General features: G+C 44.9%; 1 protein-coding gene across 1 annotated transcript; it reads right to left on the reverse strand.

The window, feature by feature from the left end:
- Nucleotides 1-587: 587 nt before the first annotated feature.
- On the reverse strand, nucleotides 588-20,535 carry 7B2 (Secretogranin_V domain-containing protein 7B2). The gene is made up of 8 exons (XM_089562119.1): nucleotides 20,377-20,535; nucleotides 19,651-19,784; nucleotides 13,634-13,907; nucleotides 11,747-11,875; nucleotides 7,993-8,210; nucleotides 3,449-3,499; nucleotides 2,825-2,896; nucleotides 588-858 (listed from the first exon to the last, which is right to left on the reverse strand). Exons 2-8 carry the CDS (start codon nucleotides 19,771-19,773, stop codon nucleotides 784-786), a joined length of 942 nt encoding a protein of 313 aa, XP_089418245.1. The 5' UTR covers nucleotides 19,774-19,784; nucleotides 20,377-20,535; the 3' UTR covers nucleotides 588-783.
- Between the last annotated feature and the right edge of the window lie 4,568 nt (nucleotides 20,536-25,103).

A 25,103-nucleotide genomic window follows, 5' to 3' on the forward strand; every position in this document is an offset into this window, starting at 1 on the left:
ATTGGGACGTGTCTACTTAACGCGCCGCCTTGCGGCATACAAATTGAACTACGATTCACGAATAGTTGCACTCCTAAGTTCTGAAAAATTGTTAATAAAACAAGTTAAAAACGCGCTGTTAGTAGTTTGCTTGTTTTGTTTTTTTTTTTTTGTTGCTGTGCTGCTATAATGGTGCGTTCATCGCTACTGCTTTAGCAGACGATCTCACCCGCACGATTTCCTCCTGCGCGATTCACGTATACAAGCTGCTATAGAAATCGTAGGTCCACAAAGACTGCTTTATTGGCCGCCAGTTCTTACACAAATCAACTTAACGGAATGACTGACACTTGAAAGATGGTGCGTCTCCGGGCTCCAATGCCCGCGAAGAACGCGGATCGCTCAGCTCTGACTGCACCTACTGCTCCGCCATCTTTAGACAGGAAGTTAGCCTGCATCGATGTTGACTTCGGCGAAGTATTCTTCTTGGACGGCTTCGTGAAACATGGAACGTGTCTCAAAATGGCAGCTGTCCGGCAAGACGTCTAAATAGACGTCTACTCGGGAGTATTGGAACGCACCCCTAATGAGGCCGGACACCTGAGAAGTTGAACAACATAAATTATTTTATTCGCTTAAACAGTGTCCGGAGCGTTCGTCCATGACAACAATACAGAAACGGCGAACAGGGAGATAGATATGGTTTTCATTTTAAGTTGTGCACGCAATATATCACAACACGAATTACAGGAGTCGAAACTGTCCCATATATTCATAGATGACAATATGCACGATCTTTTCTTTTTACTTGCGTGGCGGAAGAGGAGCCTTTTTGGCCACAACAGGAAGCTTGTCGCCCTGCAGGTAAGGATTTTTAGCCTGCGAAGAAAGGTACGAAGGGACATAATTAAATGTTGCCTCTAAGCCACAAGAGGAGAAGAAGTAATGGAAGGCCAACCGTTGGTAATTAGTACCTTTATTGAGTACAAATACACCTTGAGGTATTAGTACAAAACGAATGTATACTACAGAAAAGATGTCTACGATACTGCCCCGTACCGGGGGCCTGTACTTTTCCCTGCCATCATACAGTCCCGAACCGTTTTTCACAAAACTTACATCACGATGAGAGAAAGGTAGACACTGTACCATAGAAGTTAGAAGCGCGGACATTTTACGGGCTATCTTGCTTTCCCTAGAATAAACATCGCTTTTTTCTTTCTTCCTTGTCTGAACACCGTGTTTCGATTTCCAGCTTTACTTTCCAGAGACGATGGCATTGCGGGCGTCGCCAGGGTCGGTTCTGCGTGTTTCTTTCACGTGAACCATATTACGACTTCAAGGTTTTTGTTTTTGTTTGGATTGTGCAGAAACAATGAACCTTTTCTGCTGTTATGATCACTTGCTTGCCGTGCATTAAAAATAAAGTTATAAGATGAAAAAGAAAGCGGCCAGCCAAGTGAATGCATTTCGCTCAGCCATCTTGTAAAAATAAACCGCATTAGAACACTCTATCAACAGCAGGCTAAACCTAAAGCCATCATCGTTGTGCTCCCTCGTACCAGCGTTGAAGTGCGGGCTAGTAGTACGAGTATCCTTCTATTGATGTACGAGTAGTCTTCTCCGCTCCGTGTAAACTGTCAATACTTAGTCGCGTCAGTAATCCCGGTATTCAGCCAACTCTTGCTTGCAAGACAAGACATAAAAATAAGTTCGTTGACTGCACTGAGGGACTAGTATATGAGATTCCTCTTTCATGCGGGGAAGTGTATGTAGGGCAATCGGGACGATGCCTGAACGATCGATTACGAGAGCATAATAAGGATGTCGAAAGTTCCAACGACCGTAGCGTGCCTCTTCACTGCCTCGAATGCACTAAGGAACGCACAATAGAATGCAAACCGCTTTTCGATAAATGCAATACTTATAAGAGAAACAAAGACCGCATCACATGGGAGATAATAGAAGCTAAAAGAATTTTGGAGCTTGGGGACAGTTGCGTTAGCACTCCTTCCCTCACGTTATCTCACAAAGAGCTGGCATTCTTGGCAAGGCGAAAGACTAGATGATTTGCTTCATCTTCGGCATGCGCATCACATCTGCTTTTGTTTTTCTGTCACGCATCAAGCCATATATATATATATTTGTACACGTCTGCAAATAAATATCAGTTGACAGTCAGCGCTGTGCTTGTGTCTTGTGTCTTTTTTTCTTCGTCTGCGTCCTTCGCGCTCCCTCATACCGCATATGTCACAGGAACGAATGTGCTATGAAAGCCTTGCAGTGGTATTAAATTCTCCGTTAAGGCGTGAAAGGCATACTAACGCATTCTACACTGCCTGCCTTATCTTTATTCCCTAGGGCTCCCATCCCTTACTTCTGTACTCTCTTCATTCGAGAGACACGTTCTTCTGAATACACATGATAAAGATACTTTGAGCCCTCAACACACTAAATGATGAAAAATAAAAGCCACTCGAATCGTCAAATTAGGACAAGCAGAAGTCAAAGCTTTCTGGCAAAGCTTTTTCTTTGTTCTTGCTGCGCACTGCTGGCACTGCTAATACAGTGCCTAATCATTCGTGTCAATGTGACAGAGAAGTTGCTACTCCTTGAAGCGGTAAATAAAATTCAACTGTGCAAATAAAACATTTCAGTGCGTATAACACAGCTCCTATGGGCAAGAATACTGTTTCCACGAAAACAATGAGCATGCTGAAGCACTAATGATTGGGCTGAGCAGACTGGGCCCCAATCCTGTTTCCGAGATTTTACCACCCTAGTGTTATCGAATAATTCAGTAGGAAGCTGTTTTCGAAAGGAAAATGATTTAGATGAGACTTACGGGTGTAGTCTTTGGCTGCTTCACGGATTTCTTCGATTTTCGTAAGTACCGCTTCGCATAGGAGGCTTGATGCTGGCGAATTCAAAAGAGACTGGGTATGAGCCACACCTCTAAGCTTGTAGGTTTAAATATCGCTAAAGCACCAGTTAACTTGGTGCCTGTAGGCAGGTACAATTTTGTGGGAGAAGGGTTAAGTGAGCGACAGTAATTTAAAAGCTATAGCCAGATTAAAAGCTATAGCCAGATGAAAGCCAATCAGCATGCGCAAATTGCTTGTCCAATAACATGTGTGAACTTAAAACAGTGTATTGAAAGAGTGTATACAACCCTGTGTCATACATTTTTCCCACCGCGAAGGAGCAGCAATACATAAATCGGCCCATAAAAGAGCGGAAAAGAAAAAATGTACGTATCAAATGTTAATTTGTCTGCGTTATGCTTGCTATAGCAATATTTTAAAAGTGATAGCACTGTTTTGTATATACGCCTTGACATGGCCGGCCCTGCATTCCAAATAAAGGTATGACAACTGCACTACTCGCTCCGCTTATATGAGACCCGGAACTTTCTTGTATAAATGGTAATATTGACCTTAATAATAGTGCAAAAATATTCAAGGCCCACCTCTTTCTTGAAGAACTTCTTGGCCATTACTGTCTTGTGCTGTCCTTCAACCTGTACAGGAGAGGGATACACAGAACTATGGCTCAGGAAGTACGTGTTATCCACAAACACATAAGTGTATTGCACTGCTGACTAGACACTTGTACACAGGCTTAGCAGAATACGCACTCACTCGTTCTATGTTTCTTTTTCTTGGCTGAATATGAAATGCTTGCCTAACTTTGCAGCAAGAGAAATTATGCGCCCAAAACTTGCGCCATCCTGAAGTACGTTTTAAGAAAAAATGCTCTCTCTGATTCAGGCAGGATGCCGCATCGGAAACCCATTGAAGCCATGGGAAAAAGTATTTCACCATCGATTGAAGCAAACCAAACCGCAATAAACAGTCTGGGAAAAAAGTTTCCTTTTGAGACTAAAGAATATAACCTTGTGCAGAAATTTTAATCGGCGCTCCAGTTGCATGAGGGGTTCGCAAACTGTCGTTGACTTTCAAGTTACAGGCCTATAAACGCAGTACAAGTATTTTGAACATCTAGACTTTCCAGCTGCTATTCCCCCAAATCCAAGGGAACATCGCCCAGATACTGCGGCGATACTGAGGTGGACTATGAAGCCGAACCACAAGTCGAATTCCTCCGTAATTTTCTGTCCAAATTGCAGCCAAAAAACAACAGCCTTTCTCTGTACCATAACCTTTGGCGGGATTATAACGAATACGTGCGCAAACAGAGCAACTTCATTTTCATGCGCCTTTGACTATTCGGTCACCGCCTCAGCTGCTCACACTACGCGTCCTAAATTGAAGTCTACGTCATCTTTCAATCGTTCCTGTAGGAATTCTATTCGGTCGCCGGCAGTAGTGTTGGTACCATGGCAGTGCGAAAGACCACGGTCAGTCAAAAAATGGACAGGCTCATCTATGTCGCTGGGGCAGCTTTTAATAACCCCATACGTGAGAAGGCCGCCTTCTATAATGCGCGAAGCGGTCTACTGCTAAGGCACGTCAAGCTACGACAGCAGCTAGAAATTCTGAGCGCTCTGACAAGCAGAGAGAGAAGCGGACAACGTTGGAGGCCCCTCAAGCTGGGTAATCAGCCAGAGAGACCATGCGCGCTACCCAAGTCAAAGAATTTAAGCGGGTGAATGCAGCGGCTCGCTCAATAGACGAGTCGTCCAAGAAAGCGCTAAGCCTTTCCTGCAATGTACGCAACTCTTACACACCCACTTTCGACGACGACAGTATGGCAAGAAAGTTTTTTGAACATGGTTAATAATGAACTCTCTTAAAGACTACGTACTCGGCCGTCGTCAAAATGTTGCACGTTTTGTTTCTAACTGATGTGTTAGCCGATTATAATAACCGGGCGCTCAACAGTATCTATAGCCCATCCTAGAATGTGGTTCACTGATCTTGTTAAAGAAACATGCATTTATTTCTAATACCTATCCTCGGTGGCAAGAAAACTACATATTTTCACGCGGCAGGTTTAATGATTTCCTTTTGCAGAAAACCCGGCGTCCTCGTCGTCGTCATTAGCGTTCTGAGTGAAAACTCCGTGGAGAAGCGATTAAGATGGGCCACCTAGGTCATGTGACCTTGTGGCGTAATCACAACCTGCTCACCGGATAGTTATAAAACAGGCCGCCGTGGCAATGGTCGATAAATTAAATGATTTGTCAATCGGGAAGAGCAACCTGGGTCGCACAAGCCCCAAAGGTGGCAACACCCGCCATCGCCGGGCAGTGGCGCATCGCTTAACCGCTGCACCACTGCGCCAGGAGCGGTATGAGGACTCCCAGGGGTCTATGAATGCAATGTACCGAATGACCAATTTCGCACACATGGGCATCCTGTCATACCGTCAAAGTGGAGCTTAAGTGAAGTGTCTCCTCCAATCCTTTTTAATTATACTTCTATCCCAGCCTACTTTCTATTTCACGCCCTTTATTCAAATTACCAAAATATATTGGCGCGAAAGTTTCCCAAACAAATTTCAAGTGTTTGTTTTCTCTTCCTCTATAAAACTTTGTAATTGACGCATTTCGCTTTTGGGTCATGTTCCTTAGGTAACTAACAAAATAAGCAGGAAACAAAAATATTGTTTTTTTCTGTTCGGGGCCGCACAGCTAAACTTTGTGCCCGCAATCTGTTCATTTTTTTTTTCTTTTTCACCCTTAGCTCCCATTCCATTCTGCATCCTGTATACTCGTCGCCAGGAGAACGCGTTTCCTGGCCATTCACTCCCTTTCGAACACACCTGCTGCAGAACAGGAAGCTCGGCAGACTTGACATGACGGCGGTGTAGTACTAAAGGTTGCACCTTTCGAAACGTTACACCCGAACATATAGCAGGTGTTAAACGCAACCTTTAACTTCAGCGCCCCGCTCCAGAGAGCCCTGAAGGGCGCACAGCAAACTTCGCACTTTTGGTTTTGAGTAATGCGCGCCTCCCGCCATGCCGTGCGAGACTTCTAAGGAACGCGCATGGCTGGTAGCGATCAGAAAAAAACTAAACAAGCTTATTCGTCCTGTAGGCAACAATTCTACGAACATTCTTCATTTGTTAACCTTTTCACAGACCCGCGTAGGCCAAGGCTTCTCAGCAGATTAATATAATTAATGGACGTTCTTCATGCATATCACCGAGGTAAAGTGATAGCGGCACTAACACTACGTGCGTATACTCGGCCAATTTCTGTGGCAGCGGCAGGGAGGATGCGAACGGGAGACGACGATTTTCGCTAATGTACACCTCTGACGAGCTGACGTGCTAGCAACTCATGTCTGCAAGCGTATACAACTTAAAGGGTCAGTCTACTGAATTTTATCGACCCTATTTTCTTTGCGGCAACCGATAGCTCTTTACTCAAATTACCGTTTAGCCAGCTGTGGTGCCAAGGAGTGCGGTAGAACATTTTAAAATAGAATTTATTAATGTGGGAACACATCTGTATGAGATGGCAGTCTCATCTGGCAACCATCTGGATTTCCGCCGCGCGGCGACAAACATGGCGGCGCCCGTCGAAGCCGGACCTCTCGCTTCGGACTGAATTCTCGTTGTTGCTGCCTTTTTCAGTGCGTTCACTGGCCATAAATGGGGCGCCTGTCTTTCGCTTCGTCTCATCTCGCCTATAAGAAAACATATGAGATAAATTTGCTTTATTTTAATAATTAGAGTGACGATTCTGCCGCTCCTAGGCTTAAATGGAGAGTCGGTTTGTTTACAGCAATGGTTCCCGTCCTGACGACCAGATGGCGCCACTATAGGCTGTTTATTTTTGGTTCTCTGCTAGCATACGCTGAACTAAAAGTGGGAATGTGCCTGCGTTTTGCGTACGTGTAACTATAACTATTCAAGTGATTTACAGAAAAAGCGAGCGGTACGCCTTCTACAGTTTACTAGAACAAAACGTGCGTTTCTCTGACATTGGGGCATACAAATGGTACGTAGTATATTCACTTATGCTTCTACAAAAAAAGACTACCACTTTCTTGAACAAAATGAACGTTGGGGGTCGCCACCGTGCTTTTTTACGCGACTTTTAACGCCTAAATAAAATATAAATTCCTGCCTAAACCGGGCGCAGACCCCTCGTTATTGATGTTATAGGGTGCCAACTACCAGAATATGCCATTATTCATACACTCATCTCGGTGAGTAGACTGACCCTTTAAGAATATAGCATCTGCCGAATAGTCAAAGAAACTTTTCTACAGGTACACGCATCCGATAGATATCAGTCCCGCCACTTTCGTAGCATCGGCTTTGAAGGAAGCTTATTCATCCCTCCTGGATACTCTACGCGAAGTATTCCGTTCAACTTTTAATGTGTCAGCTTTTACTTCACCCTTCTACCTTTGTGAAACAGTCCTCGTTTATATATGACCTATAGTGTTCTTGTATGAGCACTAATCGAAGAAGTTACTTGCGCTTACAAACATGCCGGAACTGTCACTAATATTTCTAGTTCCCCAGCCGTAGGCTCAGTGTATACTCTAATCGTGCTGCATTAAGCTGCCGCCGCCTTGTTCTCTCCGACACATGACTCTTTTTTGACCTTCTGGACAGACAGAAACCTGTTAGGGAGAGCCTGGGCCGTAAGGGTCAGGTGGAACTAGAACGCAGCCCTATAAAATATCTCACAACTGTGACCTTGATATTCAGGTACATCTGGGAGTTGCTGCACTAGGGGACAGGGGACAACACTAGCGCCTTTTAAGTACCGCTCTTACTGTTTTGCCCCGCTTAGGGTGAAAGGCCAGGAAATCTTTCTAAGGCCACCAGAGGTGCGGCCGCCCTATAAAATATCTTACAATGCGGCCCTGTGATTCAGGTACACCTTGGAGTTGCTGGGCTCGGGGACAGGGGACAAGAGTAGCACCTTTAAAGTACGCTGTTTCTGTTTTGTCCCCCTCTGGTTGAAAGGCCAGAAAATATTTAAAAGGCCATCAGAGGCCTGGCCTCGTGGACACCAGTCGACACTACTTTCTTTAGATGGTGCAGCACATGCACACGTCACAAGCATCCTCTGTGCTTGCGTACCGGCACCGTGGGGTCAATGTGCTGCACGATTCGGTCGAGCGTGGACTCCATGAGGCCCTCGTTCTGGATCGATCGTGCCAGCGCGTCGATCTCGTTCTCCTGCGTAGCTCCGGGGCAATCGAACATGTGCTCAGAGTCGCACATGCAGTCCTGAGCCGCCTGGTAGTCGCGGCTGAACGCGGCCGTGTTCTCGAACTCCTCCAGGCAGCCGTCCTCGGCTGCGGCAGAACCAAGGCGTCAGCAACAATAACTTCTTCTTATGCGTAGGAAGTTTGATCGGTTGTCATCATTTCCTACTGTATACCATAGCGAAAAGCCATTCTCCGGAAATCATCTTTCCTACGCCCCATTTCTCAGCTCGCATGGATCATGCGCATCATATCCGCCCGATCTTCGCTCACAGACGAAAATATCAGAAGTCACCGCTGCTATCGGCAATAAATGAATGGAACACATTGTCATCCATCATAGTCAGCCATACCGAATCGTCATTTGTTCAAGCAGCTTTACTAACATTTTTGAACACAGAAAATGCGTCATTGCGTCATAGAGTGCTTGAATCCTGTGTGTCTTAAGGATGCCGTTACATTTGGCGGTACCTTTTAGCTTTGCTCATGTTGTGCTAATCTGTGCTATGCTGAAGAGCTCCTGAGCATGTTTTGTGTACCGACGTGTTTTTTTGCAGTTCTTGTATCTTCTCTTATTCTGAAATGTTAACTCATCTTTGCCTGCCGCACATTTTCTATCATTTGTTATCGGTTGCTGCTTTCTTTGAAGCATCCCCCCACCCCTATATAATTCTCAGTTCTGGGCTTTTAGAGCAAATAAATGAAAAAAATAAAACATGTGGTTAAAGAAAACACTGCAAGCACCGTGACCGCACCAACAGCTGTCTCTCACGGCTACTAAGTGATTCGCAACTACCTATCTCCTTTCCCAGGCAGTTGGGCGCTCAAAGCGTGAAAGTGACTGCAGGTTACAAGCGCGAGCTGATGGACTAGTTAGCACTGCATGGTCAAAACACAGCGCAAAGAAGAAAGACATAGAGAAGAAATCGCAGGCAGTACTTTCCGGTGGTGTTTATCTTCAAGTCCTTGCCTTCTACGTTGTGTTCTCACCATGTCTATAGTCCACATAACCGACCCTCCACCCCCCCCCCCCCCCCCGCTTCCCCGCCAAGAAAAGTAACAGAAGTATATTACTCGACTAAGGGGAACATTGTTGGTTCACTCATTCGCTATAAATCGTCGTTTCCAATATGCCTCTAGCACTTCCCCTCCCTTCTGACTTTGATGCTCTTTAACTGTTATAGGTAAGGGCCGATTTTTCTAGACAGCGGAACGAAAGAGGAAACATTAAACATTGCTTGTTGTTGGCAAGATTTTCTTCTGCACAATTTTTGCCTTGAACAACGACAGAGACACCGTGCTGGAAACATTTTTTTTTTCAGGGAAGACTATCTGAAATCGCAAAGTGTACTTCTATATCACCGTATGGATGCTTATTGTGTTAGAACTTATTCCTTCCAAAGGTTGCTGCCTTGACCGCGATGCTCTTTATACGCAACAGACACCAGAAAACGGACAACTGGATGTCTCAGAGCAAAGCGCCAACCTGAGACTCGTAAAACGGCACCGAATTTAAATTCGCAACAGCACTTCTGGGAACTCAAGGTACTTGGCTACGTACAATGTGAACGCACAGGCTGGCAACATGTTAACTCCAATCTCGGTGACTGTGAGCTTGCACCTCGGAACTATATTAATTAGAGTGGCTACTGTCCTGTAACCTATGCATAAATGGAAGCAAATGCTTACGAGATTATTATTTATCCAAGTGCTTATGAAGTGCTGGTGAGTCGCTTAAGACGTAAACTCGTTCATATCAGTTAGTCCTTACTGACAGCATCTCTGCAGCATATGTGTAGACAATTTCATTTTGAAGTGCATAATCGGCTCATTCAAGATGTTTTCTGGGCATGTCGATAACACTTACTATTTTTTGTTTCTAGCACAGCAGCCAAAAAAAAAAGTGCCCCGCACAGCAGCGCCGCAGCGGTCACTCATTGGTTATGGCGCTCGGCTGCTGGCCCCAAAGACGTGGAGGCCATTGTGCTGAGCGATGTCAGTGGACGTTAAAAAACCCCAAGTGGTCGAAATTTCCGGAGCCCCCCACTAAAGCGTCCCTCACAGCCTGAGTCGCTTTGGGGCGTTAAACCACCGTAAAGTGTAAACTATCTAGCATAGCAGCGTCGTTCACCCGTTCTTGTCTTACAGGTGAAAGACGTGAAACTGCGACCGCAGACAGCATGTGCAAAAAGCAGAGAGTGGTTTCCGAAAGTCCTTCAAAATGGGATGAATTGTCCGAACGCAAGCAAATGGTTTTCGTTTAGAAATGAATCGAGATCATCTTATACCCGATTTCTTTTTATTTCTTCACTCATAACTCTCAAATGCGAAACTACTATACTCCGTTTGATACCCAGCAGGCAATGCTGCGGAGGCTGCGGAAATACTGTCTTTCGTTCACTCGTTTCTTTTGAAACAACAGTGAGCGTTAGTACGAAAACAAACGCTGGTATAAAACGATGTGGTAGCATTGAAAATCACGTTCGTAGTTTTGAGGCGCGCAGTGTTCGGGTCCTCTAGCTATAACTTATTCTGAGTGTTAACTACTTTCTGGGTGCGGATTGAGAAGGAGCGAGTCGCCCTACAAACCGCGTATCATACCACCACATGTAATTCTCCCTTCTCGAAGTCTCGATGAGCCGCACAACGAAAATGTGACATGAGGTTGTGACATGAGGAAGTCCAGGAGGTGCCACTCACGGGAATTAAGGTATGTAGCAACGAAATATGCTTGTGTTCACTTTGGCTGTAGGGCGAACTACTTATTGCTCGTGGACTTAGCCTGCGCGAACAGGCGCGCTAGCTTTCGCAGCGTTTGCTGCTATATATGAAACGGACTATGTATGGTTGACTCCATGGCAATCGCATTGTTCCTATAAGCCCAGCTGTATAATAAAAATTGCTGACAGTTGCTGTATAATTGCTGTATAAGCTTTTCTTCAATCCCACGCTACTTACGAGCGCTGTCAGTGCCCAACCCTCCGTGAAAGTTAATTCACCATCAATTACTACTTTCGATTGCTCGCTATCCAAAGTGGCTTGTGTTGCGCCATGCCTCCTTCTGTTAAATCAGCGGAAATAAGCAAGCAGGGTCCAGCCTCTATGCGCAGGAGGGGAGAAGGGTGCTTCCACAAACATAATTCAGAAAAAAAGGTCCAGGACCCGATGCACCACTGCTGCAGTCGTCGGCCAGCTACGATGTGTCTGCCAGGGCAGCTTACAGCTCATCATCGGTGCGGACATCATAAAGTAGAGTCTCGGGTATAGGGACAATGCCTCATGAGAGAAGAGTCCTTCAGGACCGCATCAAATGGCTGCGCCAGTTGTTTCTGTTTGATGTTTTGGTTTATGGTTTATGGGATTTAACGTCCTGAAGCGACTCAGGCTATGAGAGACGCCGTAGTGAAGGACTGCGGAAATTTCTACCACCTGGGGTTCTTTACCGCGCACTGACATCGCGCAGTACACGGCCCTCTAGAATTTCGCAGCCATCGACCGCCGCGGCCGGAATCAAACCCGCGTCTTTCGGGTCAGCAGCCGAGCGCCATAACCACTGAGCCACCGCGGCGGACCTTGTTTGATGTTATAATGTTGACAACCTCTAAGCCCCGATTGTGGTCGGTCACCTGTATATCCCTTAGGACAGGGGTTGGGCGGGTTGCAGTAGGCGGGTAGCACGGCGTCGGTCTTCACCACCTGGACGTTCTTGGCGCTGCCATCGGGCTTGAGGCGCTGAAAGCCCTCACCGGCGCCACCTGTAAAGAATGCGCAACTCAGTAAACTCCTCTATTCGGTACTTGTATAGCAACTAATGGAGTAAGAACTTCGCAGCTGCCACGTGCTTTCATTTACTCAAGGGTGAAGGAAAATTGTTAAAGCAATACCGATCTCATTTAACAAATTCTGCAGCGATCGTGCGGAAAAAGCCTGTAGGCCTCTGGAAAGACAAGTATTTCACACATGCAGGAGAAATATGCAAGCTTTTGTGATTTCTGTTCTGCTCATAAATGTGGAAGTTCCGTCTCAAAGCGTGAAGTATATATATAACTATTTTTGTAAGTGCATCCTTAAGAGATTGTATACATGTCAGAGTGAATGAACGATAGAACGATTCGATCACACGTGTGTGTGCGGACCAGGTCCACAGTATGGCTACATACTTGACCTTGAAGCGCTGTACCTAAGCAGGCCTATATCTTGATTTATGCAACATCTTGATTTCTGTTCTCACTGAAATTCAGTCATGGCTAAAGCTTCTTCGTACACCTTGCTGCAAAGAGACGTCGGAAAGTTCGCATGCAAACAATAAAATTGGCACCCAACTGTACCAACAAGAAGTCACAGGTTTCACTTTTTACTGCCACATTAAAACAGACGGCATTCCTAACAGCCCCATGAGCACTCTTTACGACGTGTTTAAGATGCACTATAAGCTCTACGCACACACATTATCACTAAAGTGAGATCTTCCCGATACTTCCGAATGACCATTTTATGGAAACTTTCGGCAAAAACAGGCAGGAGATAGAAGGGAAAAACACAGACGAGCGCAATATCACGCACAATTCCTCAGCCATTTTTGTTTCTGCCAAAGCTTCTGCAAACAGTGTCAGCACCTTCAGCAGAGCAGCGTTAGCCTCTTTTCTTTCTCTTCTATTTCCTTCCTTTATTGAGCAGTTTTCCCGGACGTGACCTTTTACCGCTACCTTTCAATAAAGTTTCATCCTTCCTCCTGTCTTTTCCAAAAACGACCCAGTTGTTTGTTCATTTGATTGCTTGCTTTTTTGGCTCGTTTTTGTTTGTTTGTTTAACTTGTCTGGTTGTTCGCTTGCTTGCTTGCTTGCTTGCTTGCTTGCTTGCTTGCTTGCTTGCTTGCTTGTTTGTTCATTCATTCGTTCGTCTGTTTGTTTGTTTGTTTGTTTGTTTGTTTGTTTGTTTGTTTGTTTGTTTGTTTGTTTGTTTGTTTGTTTGTTTGTTTGTTTGTTTGTTTGTTTGTTGTCATGATGTACTAAATTTACTGTGGTCTGGTAAACTCAAGAAAGAAGCAGCAGATGGAAAGGACCGACCAGCTAATGGCGGCGACCGATTTTCGTGGCTACGGGGCTAATCCGATTAAGCTGCGGTTAGTCCCCTTTCATCTGCCACCATCTGCGATTTCCCGCCTATACCCGCGATACATTAGTCGTGCGGGGAGTCTACTTCAATTAGACTCAACTACACTCTGCGTCCCAACCTAGGGTCTCGATCTCCTCTGTCCGGTACAAGGGGACTGGTCAAGGGGGAGAAGGGCTGAATCGGACGGTGCCATTGGCCAGATCCATGGGCTCTTCCGGGCGACATCTGCCGCTTTGTTCTTGAGTTGTATCCGACTGCAGGCCACCAGTCGTAATCTTATGCCGCCATTGGCTCGAGAGGCTTCTCTGAGGGACAACTGCCGCTTCGTACTTGAGTTGAATCTGACTACAGCTCACTAGCCGCCTCGCGTAGCCTGTGCTGAGTGGGGCGTCACTCACCGGCGACGTACTGGTGGCCCCAAAGCGAGCTGTGCTGGAGGTACTCCTGGTCCCGGATGGAGGGCCCTCCGAGGATGTCCACGTGTGCGGCCTGCCCGGCCCCCTCTTTGCGGTACCGGCCCAGGTGTCGGGCTCCGAAGCTCGGGTCTCGCTGGTAGACGTCCGCCGCCGACAGGGCCGGCTCCTGCTGCTGCTGCTTGGCGCGCTGATCGGCGGCGAACTCGAGCGAGCTGTCCGACAGGTCCAGGCCGGAGCCTTGGATCCTGGACATCACCTGCGCAACGGAGGAGCAGCGCCCAGAACTGCGCGCTCAGAATTCGCTCGCATCCTCGAATTTATTTCTTTATCTAATTCCTCGCAGGGACCGAAGGCATTAAAAAATTGTATATCATAAGTACAATGGAAGCAGCAAGTTATCTAATAAAAGTATGCAGCAACAGGTACGCACTAACGAAATGAACACCGCTAATAACTTTGCAAAATTGGGCACTCTCCAGGATTTCTCTGGCATCACGGGGATGGACATTCCAAGTCACATAAGATATGGGTCTGAAAGGATCATGAAAACATTTTGTGTGACAAGACCAGATTCGATCTTTGTCACGGTGGTATGTACGATGACCTTGCTAATATATTTTGTTCAAGGTAGCGGTTGTGATAAATTTTATGAAATAGATATAATGAAGTTACTGACCTGGCAACACAAAGAAGCCATAAGGATACACTTATCTGCATTACTGATGCGAAGAAAGAAAGTATGAAATGACAGGCACTGTTTTCGCCACTTTTATATCTAAAACGTGCGATTCGATTACCGGAGCTTCAGACAAAGTGGCACATTCTAATTTTTAACGGACCACAGTTTTGTAAAACAGTAATATAATAAACGTTGTGACGGAGAATAATTCCTGCAGAAATACCCGAGCATGTGGTTAGCATTATTCAACTCATTCAGCGCGAGTTTGCCAACGATTGTTAGAACAAACAAATACCGATATACTTCTATCAGGATACAGTTTCAAGTGGTATGTTGACAATATGGTAATCAGAGCCTCTACATAGACCACAAAAAGTAGATGTTTGCACTTGTTAAAGTTTAGTTTCATTTTCCAATTACAAAATATATTCAAACTCTTGTAATATATGACCGAAGGATAGCGACATGTTGATAAAACATTCCTCGGTAGTTAATGCAGTCAGTTACAAAAATAACTTGAGAAGATATCCTAATTAAGTCATTTTTGCACACCCGGACAAATCTTTAACTGGCGTGCTTTTGCATCCTTAATCGCACCTTGTAAAAAGGCTTCTCTGTGGTAAACCACTGGCATATTCATGCCGTAATTTGACGCGTGTGGTAGCATTTTGTGGCCCATTTTTTTTTTCACATTATGCTTGAGTGTAGAACTTGCCTGAATAAATCAATATTATTAGAAGTCCGCATCAGCTGCATCTACGAAGAGCCAAAAGCGGCACACGAAGCAGTGCTTCTGGTTCATCTCGCTTCCTCTTCTTTGTAAACTACCTCTCCTCTTATGCTACACAAGCAGTTTACCCAGTGTAAGCGTGATTTTACCACTAGAATTATTGCTATGTATCCCCCTTGCTTTGGCTCTTCGTAACAGTAGACGGTGAATATTACTAAGCATTTTTATCTAATCCGGAAATTTCTGCACTCAAGCGCACCAGAAAGAAAAACCGAGCAACCAATTACACCACATGAGTCCAATTAATGTTCGAATCAGCCAGCAGCGATTTAACCAGGAGAAGCATTTTACAAGGTGCAATTACGGATGCAAAAATAATTAGATGGGTGTACATACGGACAGAAGACCAAGAATAGGCCCCTGAGACACGCCAGAACGAACAAGTCAGGTTGTTTATTTATTATTATCGGTTTTTAATAAAAACACTCGATATGTAAGGAAATAGTTCAGCCATGACAGCAAGTAACCGTCTATATTAGGCGATGAAGAACCAAGACCATGTCAGCAGTACGAACGATGACACGGACACCGTATAAGAACCAAACAACAAACTGCAATCTAGGTGTACTACCAAACAATCAGCCAGCAACAAAAAATTAAAAGCTTGAGATCTAAACCGGACTCTACAGTATTGAGTAACGTTGATTACCCAGAATATGATCTCCCTCTTTTTTAGGACGTGCAGCAGCCACACAGTGTACAGATGAAGAAATACTGCTGTAACTTTTTAATCCGAAAGCTCCGCTTCACGACCAAAGCCGCAAAACTGGTCTCATCGCTGAAGACTGACCTAAATAAACAAAATAAATATTGCTGCGACCGGGTTCCAAAGCCACGGCGCCGCTACCAGATCAGCTTCGCTGGCCACTGCGAGAGAGCACTTTGCTGCTGCCGCAGCCAATCACTCCTGGTGTTAAACTGCAACACACTGAAGCGCTCTGCTTTGCACATCGTCGTCTTCATCAACTTCCATCTACGGCGCCAACAGATTAGAACACTAGAAAAGTGCGGTGAGGGGCTAGTTGGTACGACATTATGAGAACAAAAAGTAACTGCGCAAAAGGACGGGACAAGAGAAAGAGAACCACACGGGACAAACGCAGACTGACAACTGATTTATTCCACCAACTCCTCTTTCCTTCCGCAGCAAAGCGCATGAGCACCAACCACAAAAACAAAAAACAAAAGCGACACTCATCTCGTGGAATCAAGGAACTCGAACTCCTTGCGGTACAGGTGTACTGAGGCATCGCTAATACACTTATCAGGCCCTAACCTCGCGATTTCCAAGGCCTCGATAATTTCTCGTTCTTTCTTATCCCTCGAGCGTCCGATAACCTTAGTCCTATCGAAAAGCGGATTACAATGTTTGTCATCATGCTTGCAAGTGTGACAATGCTTAGGCAGATGCTGCCCCCTTGAATCATCTAAGGAATTTGCATGCTCTAATAATCTAATGTTGACGCAGCGGCCAGTTTGCCCTATGTAGACCCTACCACAACTCAGGGGAATCTGATAAATTACGTTGTATGTACACTGTACGAACTTATTCCTGTGGTTAATGCCACACACAACCTTCTTTGTCCCGTGTTTGTTCTCTTTCTCGTTTTTTGGTTTTTTGGTTCTCGTTTGTCCCGTGTGGTTCTATTTCTCTTGTCCCGTCCTTTTGCGCAGTTACTTTTTGTTCTGATAAAGATTGGAACAGCTTAACGTCGATCGGAGGTTAGCCTGAGTTTAATATCCCCGCCAGACGTGCCGACGACCCAGTAAAGGAAAACTTTGAGCCGGAAAGGCTAAACACATGCTTTCGCACGTCTACTCGGTTGATGCACGTTAAAGCCCTACCACTTTTTTTCTCTCCTATAAGCGTTTCGGCACTTGAAATTACGGCCCCAGTGCTTTTAAACATACTTAACTCTGTCTACAACTCACTTTTCTGGGTGTACTAATGTGTTATAATTTCACAGCCCAGAAAAACTTTTTCAGTGTAGAGCTTAGATTGAAACACCGCCCAGAGCGCTTAACTTCTTATCCATGACCTTCTAAACCTGGAGGAAGTTTTCTTCAACTTCACTGACTCGATATGTCATCGACATGCTGGTTTGGTTTGGTTTGGTTTATGGGGTTTAACGTCCCAAAGCTACTCAGGCTATGAGAGACGCCGTAGTGGAGGGCTCCGGAAATTGACCACTAAAGCCCGTCAGTGTGAGAGAAACCAATTTGGCGCTAGGTATACAGACTTTTGCCTCAAAAGTCCCACAAATGGTCGTCTAACAGAACTATGATTAAATAAATTATTTAGAAAGGTACTGACACAGACGCACTTAACAAACCAGGACGCGTTTACTCAATTGGGAGCAAAGCGTGTATTCCGTTTCTTTGTTTTAATCGTTTCTTGGCGAACATCACTCCACCTAAGTGCAAAGATAGTCTACTGTAATCAACTTTATTGAACTCGTTAAATTAGTCTTAAATTAGTTTCTGCTGAGGCTGCTCTTTCTTAATTACCACTTCGCTCGGTATTGCCAGTGTGCTGGAAGGTAAAGAGCCATGTTGACGGCACAATGACCACCGCTTCCTATGCTGAGATCACTGCGTCATCATTGTGCTCTTATCTTCTTTTACGCTTGCTAACTCACACTCTTGACCTTTCTTTCAAGGAATCCGGCAGACAGTGACATTAGATTTTGATGACGTAGTAGAAGCTATAATAATGACCAAGAAGCCAAAAAGGAAGAGAGAGTTTGGAAGGACAATCGAAAAGGAGCTGAAAAAAAAACACTCTGGTCAACTTTAATTACTACAAGCCATATAACAGCCATCTGAGACGCGGTACTGTTCTTAAGGCTAGTAGAAGGCACTGCAATATGAAGCCTCTGCTGAGCCACGTTTTGTGTACGCCATCTAATTTATTTATTTATTTATTTGGGAATACTGTAGCCCTCATTTGAGGGCCATAACAGGAGAGGTTTTTATTTTAATTATCGAGGAAAAAACCTCAGGCACCGACAAAACACAAAAAACATAATCAAAACACGAATACTTAACAACTTAACAAACAAAGATGAGGGAAATCATAACAACAGCATGATCAGTTGTCAATTGCCCTGTTGCCACTAATATAATTCCAAAAGGTTCTCAAACTATTTGACATTTTGAGCTGTGACAATTAATTCCGCAAGACCATTCCACATATTATACATGAGGGGAAAAATAATCGGCGAATAATTGGCGCTAGAACTGCGATCTCGAAAGCAGCCGTTTAATACGCGTTTACTTGGAATATAAATTTAAATTTCATATCGCAATTCGAGAAAAACGGCAGCGATCGATTTCACCTATTTATTGCTCTGAAATATTCATTTCTAAATGTCGCGATATACTACTATGAGTATTGGGTAAGCAGGGATCTTCTTAAGGCAAGAAATGTGTTCGCCAAACGGGCGCCCTGAAAGCCAGCTTCAGGCTTCCTACTTACGCTAGAACGATTTTTCAAAAGAGATTAACGAAACAATCAGAAGAGATTTTTGGTGTCTGGTCACCTTTCCTGACTCGACTATAGAAGCATCAGCGCGCCGTGATACACCTGGTTAAAGCTGTCGCAATTCTGTAGGCGACAGAATTAAGAAGTTCTTCCTTGGGCTTGGGATCATACGCTCGCCTATTAAAATCGGATACAACTCAAGTACTGAGGGACAAATGCCCCTCAAAGGAAGCCCTCGAGCCAATAGCGTCGACCGATTGTCATGACGTCGTGGTGATTCCCTTGATCCGTCTAGCGTGACACTTCAGTGTCCATGAAGGGGCAGAAAGATTACCGATGGATTGAACTGATTAACCGCGGTGTCATGACAGTCGGTCACCGCCATTGGTCAAAGGGCTTCTAGTGAGGGGCATTCGCCTTTCGTTATTGATTTGTACCCGAATATAACAGCGCAGTTTCGCCAGAATGTCACTTTAATCGAATATGCTCTGGCGACTGGCCGCCCTTCCTTATGTTCTTTATTTTATTGTGAGTTTTTTATGGTTGTTAAGTTTGTAGTGCTCCTTTAAATAAAAAAATACGGTTAATATCACCAGGTTTTCTATATTTTATTCTTTTTTCTTGAAATGCTCCTTTGTCTTTCTTCACACCGTATTGGCACTGAACCAGTCATCCCAGTTTTCCTAAAACTTCATTCCCTAAATCCCTACCCCACTCTCATAACTTACCCCACATGCTCCAGAATGCCGGCTTTACTTGCAATACTGCAATTAAGCTTGACCTTAACTGGCTCGTCTACTATGCAGATCATCGTTCAGTGATCCTCATCGTTACGTTTCTTTCAAGGTGTGACATGATTTGCTATTGATGATTTCGGTTGCTCAGTATGATTTTCTTGCATGCGACCACGTCGATTTGATTAGCTTGTTGGTGCATTCAAAACCAACACTTGGTGTGAAACAAAAACCTCATATTCACAACTGACCGCGTACTGCCCTTCTCCACTGCATACGCGAAATCAATGCAGTTATGGAAGACAGGCTTACCTGCTTGAGGAAGCCATCTGTGAGCCCCTCAAGACCCCGGTCATAGGAAACCGGGTTGAACGTGAAGCTACGCGTTGCCGCGTTCAGTAGCACGGCAACGAAGAATAGTCTGCCGTTAATCATGGTGACCGTATCTGAAAAAAAAAAAGTCAACAAAACATTCCAACGGCATTCTTGGCTTTTAAAAGGCAAGCTTTTATTGTAAGTACTAGTCTCTGATAATTAGAGCAATCTGCAAGTTAGAAATGCCCCTCATATTATTGTTTGACACTCGGAATGTAAAGGAGAATTTTACCTTTTAATAAACTATAGAGCACCAAAGTTTGCTTAGTTTCGATATCTTTAGATTTCAACAATATCTTTTCCTTATGGCATCGACTGAAAAATCTAAAGAATGACTGCCCTTTCAAGCGGCACTGAGATGTTAATGGCTGCTGCGTATGGCATTGTTTCAACTTTAGTCAAACAAAGGCACAGCTTTCATTGACACTCACTTATGTCTTGCCATATCTGAAACCCATAATCTCATCTGCAAGTATGCTGTTCGTACATACAGACAAACTAGTTACGCAACGTCTTGCGCAACAACAATACAGTCGTCTCTTATGGGCGCCTACTCAGCCTTCCCCTGAACGACAACGCAGATCGCATTTTCTGCAACGACATATTCTACAAGCAACCCTTGACAAGTAAGAAACCTTCTATACAGGTCAGTCGTGTACTCACGTCACCAAAAGTCCCTTCGAAATACCGTCAAACCGATTCGGCGTTCCTAATTAAAGTGCTCAGTGCGGGTTCCTCGGAAATGGCCTCGTCAGCTGGAGTCTTCCCCCGGCCTCGGTCGGAGCGCCGAGGTTCAATATGGCGGCTCAAGAGGGCGATCCTTCCCGGCATGCATCGCGCCAGCGCCGCCGCTGCACCCTCCCTTTCACCCTTTGCTCCGGCGGCCAAAAAATCGATATTACTACGACACAATCACCGCCGGATGGCGCAGCGTCCTCGTCTGATTGCAACAGGCGGCTTTCCGCGGTCAAGCATGCTCTGCAGGGCGGTGGTTCTTGTACAACAACACTAGGGTGACAGAGTGGTCAGCTTCGCTGTTACGGGTGCTGACAACTATGCCATCTTGTTTCAAATCTAATCTTGCGGCTGGGCGATGTTAGTTTGAAAGGCCTCATTTGAGACTGCTTCATGCCGGCTGCCTTGGACCTCTATGCCAAATACAATCTTATTTAACGCTCAAAATTTCAAGTTTCATGTGTTAATACCAGAGGTTTATGCTTCCCGGGTGGAATAAAATGGCGTCTTTCAATTCAGCAGTGGTGGAGTGACGGCGAACTAGACTGCTCCAATATCACCGCTGGCTGAACAGTGTGATATCTGCTTTTTTTTCTTTTTTTTTGTTTTGGTGAGGCTAGACGGGCAGGATTCTACATCACCTTTTCCTTTAAAAAATCCTTTGGTGCACTATAGGAACTGCTTACGTTCTTTCTCGACGGAGTGTAGCCTCAGTAGATGGGCTTCTGTCCGTGTGTTTACAAGCAATAATCACGACCAGCTTATATATATATATATACATAAACTTTTAACAAGTTGAAGATATTTTAAGGGCACAGCTAAGAGCAGCAAATAATTCAGCTAGTTGGTTAAAACCGCAGGAAAAAAAATAGGAGGAAACTGGGTATTCATATTTGCAAGCGGCACTTGTTGCTTAGATTTGATTAGTTTTTATGGAAAAAAAAACCTTGGGGAACATCGATTTGCCATTAACTGCGACACTATCAAAAGAAATGAACCTCGGTGTGAACATGGCAACAACCCTGAGCTAGCGCATTCCTCTGCCCGCGTCTGAGCAGCCTCCATAGGCGGTAGCCACCCTCTGGGTCCTTCCCCTGCCAGTCATCTTCTGTCCTCACCCTCATTTCTCCGCAATGTGGAGAGGGATAACCTGTTGCTCCAGTTTTCCACCCTCCAAATTGCCAGCTGCCAGGTCGCAGCTGGCTCTTCCGTGTACCAACCTTGGCAGGTGGTACACTAGTGTACCACGCGTGTCACCTGCTAAACCACCGCTGGGCTGGGTGTAAAGACATTGAGCTTTTATCCTATCAGCAATAACAAAATGTAAGGCAAAACACAATACGCCCTCTCTGGGCCTTAAATAGCACGTTCATCGGAAGTGAGTCTAAGGGTAATTCATAAGCACTTAAGACATGGACGAGAAACTTGCTAAAGCTAAGCAGCACTTAACTATTGCACTAATATACTGTGTGCTCCTGCGGCCGGTGGTCAGTAATTCCTTTGCTTCAAAACTGTTCAGTGAGAGCAGAGTCCCCGGTGCACTCGCAGTGACCTCGGGTAGAGCATTTACTGCTGCACACACGTAGCGAAGGCCGCAGAGAAGATGGGCAGAGTATCTTCCGGCGCCGTTTAAACATGCACGACCTAGTAAGAGCGAGCGCAGACTCGACCCAAGACAAGCTCGAGTCCATTCAGGCTGCAAGAAGAAGCACACTAGTTGGTCACATTGGCTAATCGAGTCCAAGGTTTCTCTGTTGGCTCAAAGCGTGGTGCAGCTTTGTTTATGTTATAATATAACTTGTAGCTCGGGAAGGAGTGTCCCAAAACCATCTCTGGAACACTGAATCCACGATGGAGCTCGGGTATGAAAGATGGAATTCGTAGGAACTCAAGACTAGCAAAGAATGGGGAAGAAGTTTCAGACGCTTTAAGACACGTCCTCTTTCTTGTCGCCCCTGCTAAGTGCTGCGCTTTAGAAAACATTTAGCGCAAGAAAGTGCTCAAAAATTTCAGAAATAGCCATTTTGTGCTATAGAGATTTGGCGATTTGTCCTGCGATATGACGGTAGGGATATTTCAACGCAGCCTCTGGAAAACCAAGAATTGTTTAAATCGCCCGTCTGCGGCTGTTTTCCTCCTCGCATTTTTGAATGCCTCAGACATTCAAAGGCGTAAGCAGTGATAGTTTAAAATTTTTACTTTGATAAAGCACTGCTGCGGGAGAGTACTAGAGAAATAGCTTTTAATTGCTTGAATGGTTTAATAACACAAAGTTAATGAATGGTTCGAACTTAAATTTGCTAGTTTACTCCTTAAAATAGCTCTCAGGAGATATATTAATGAAGTGACATAACAGACGCTTAAACTAGCTAAATGTTCGCGCAAGCTTTATGCGATAAAACTGATTTCCAGTGACAGACTGAGGAGATAAGCTTCATATTTTTCACTTGATAATGTAAGCCTGGTCTCTTGAAGACTGAGGTTAGCGCCACAAGGTTTAGTGAAATAAAAACAAATAAAGTTTTTGAGCAAGACGGCTGCGACACGGTGTCCAAGGAGCAGGTGAAGTAAATCATGAGGCCAAAGTTAGCCGTACGGTGATGTTGTTTCTACCAGATGCGAGAATTTTGGCGGCTACCATTAAAGGGTTAATCACGCAAAGAAGATTGCGGCTATTTACAATCCCATTAAAATCGCTTGTGAGGTAGGCACAAGAACGACGCAGGAACGATCACGATGTATAATGAAGAGGATAAAAAATTGCGAGGACACTTTGGAAACAAAAGTGTTGAGAGGCGAAAGGCGAGGAAACTATGCCGTGACGACTTCCGGTGGATGTGACGTGACACCGTTCCCGTGGCTATATCGATACCCAAATTATACATCTTTCGGGGATCTTAAGTGTTAATTAAGCTTAACTGCACGTTGTTCCATCTAATTTGATACAAATCTGACGTTTTTCTGACCATTCTGTGACAATTTTTCACAATGCCGTGTCGACTTCAGGTGGATGTAACGTCACACCGTTCCCTTGGCTAAATCGACGTCCGCGCTAATTCGACGCAGTTGCGACATTTTTGACAATAATTAATTAACTAATTAATCTACAGCATCAAACTTAGCTTCTAGGCTAATTTTTTCCCTCCTCTATCTCAATCAATTATTGCTTTTCTTCAATCTTTTTTAGTTTTCGAGGTAAACGCGTGTGGCAGGCTGTGTTAACGGGCGACAGTATGAGCCATTAAAATCTTTTGCCTTAAAAAGCTCCGACTTTACCCTCAACGCAAAGAAGGGCACTGTAACGTCATTGGTTTGGAGGTGTTAGCAAGAAATCGGCGCTTTTGGTGGTGGGGTCGATGTTCTGAATGTAAGGTGTGCGGGAAGTGTGAGCTGAGATAGAATTTAGCGTAGGCGATACGACGAGGACTGAATAAGACAAATAAGTGCAACACGATAAAAAAACCTGTGCTAATTGCTAGGTGGTATTCATTTCACTGCAAGCGCTCAGTAGGATTTCGGAGCGGAATTCAATCCGCACGACTACCCGGTCCGCTCAGACAAACCCTGCGACTGACGTACCCAACACGATAAATCGCAGGTCATGGTGTTCTAGCGCACAAAAGGCGCCTGCGTGCCTCGTTCCTAACCAGACAATTGTGTCTACGTCACTCTTCACTTTGTGAAAATGCCGCCGCGTTCAGGTAAATGTTGTTTATCATAAAATCGTTCGAGCATTCTTTGAGCAGTGGATCATCTCATGACGTAATCTGACATTTGTTATTATGGTGACAATATTATTTCGGTAGCGGTGATTCATTACCGTTGGTGATTCATTACATATAAATACCAGCGAAAACCAGCAAGACACACGACGAAGAAAGAGGACACACAAGCGCCTGTGTGTCCTCGTTCTTCGTCGTGTGTCTTGCTGGTTTGCGCTGTTATTTATATGTAGTACTATTTCGTCCTGCTCAGACATGGTCGAAGGGTCATCCCAGTGTAGCTGGAGTAAAATGGGTTCTCTGCGTAAACAGATAATTGCGTGTTTAATGGTCAGGGAGAACTTTTCCAGAAATCGAATTTTTTCACGCGTTCTGGACGTGTTGATGTTCCTCTGGCAGGTAAAGATTTGTTTAATACAGAGAAAATTGCCTTGAAAAATTTTCACGTCACTTGGATCAAACTCTGAAAGTCTCCACTAAATAGGACTCCGTGATCCCCGTTTTGAAGTGAATGGCAATCTAGCCTAGCCTCTGGGATCCGAAGTTGTAACCGGTGTTGCCGCACCGCTGCTTACTTACGAAATTGGCCTGTGATGGCGACGCCTGCATTTTATTTTTTGGACTTGCCTAACTTACAAACACTCGTTTTTCAGGCTGTTCTGAGATATTGCGCTTGCGAGTGTACAGCGGTCATTGAGTTCTGCAACGATAGTGCTGAAACCTGGCTTCTTTTGCTCTAAAACGATGAGAAACATCGTTTTTATGCCTAACTTACAAAAGCTTAGTATTGCCACGTATCATTGCAGTGTGTGTTCGTTCACGCTCAAGGCAGCAGGAAAGGGTCGTTATCACTTTTGTTCGTGGCGCGAGAAGCGACCAGACTAATCTAGATTGTTCGCAGCCATGAAAGGCTGCATCTAGGTTTTTCCAGAT

The sequence above is a fragment of the Amblyomma mixtum genome, chromosome 9 (assembly GCF_055824585.1).
Source record: "Amblyomma mixtum isolate Tamu chromosome 9, ASM5582458v1, whole genome shotgun sequence".
Taxonomy (NCBI): Eukaryota; Metazoa; Arthropoda; class Arachnida; order Ixodida; family Ixodidae; genus Amblyomma; species Amblyomma mixtum.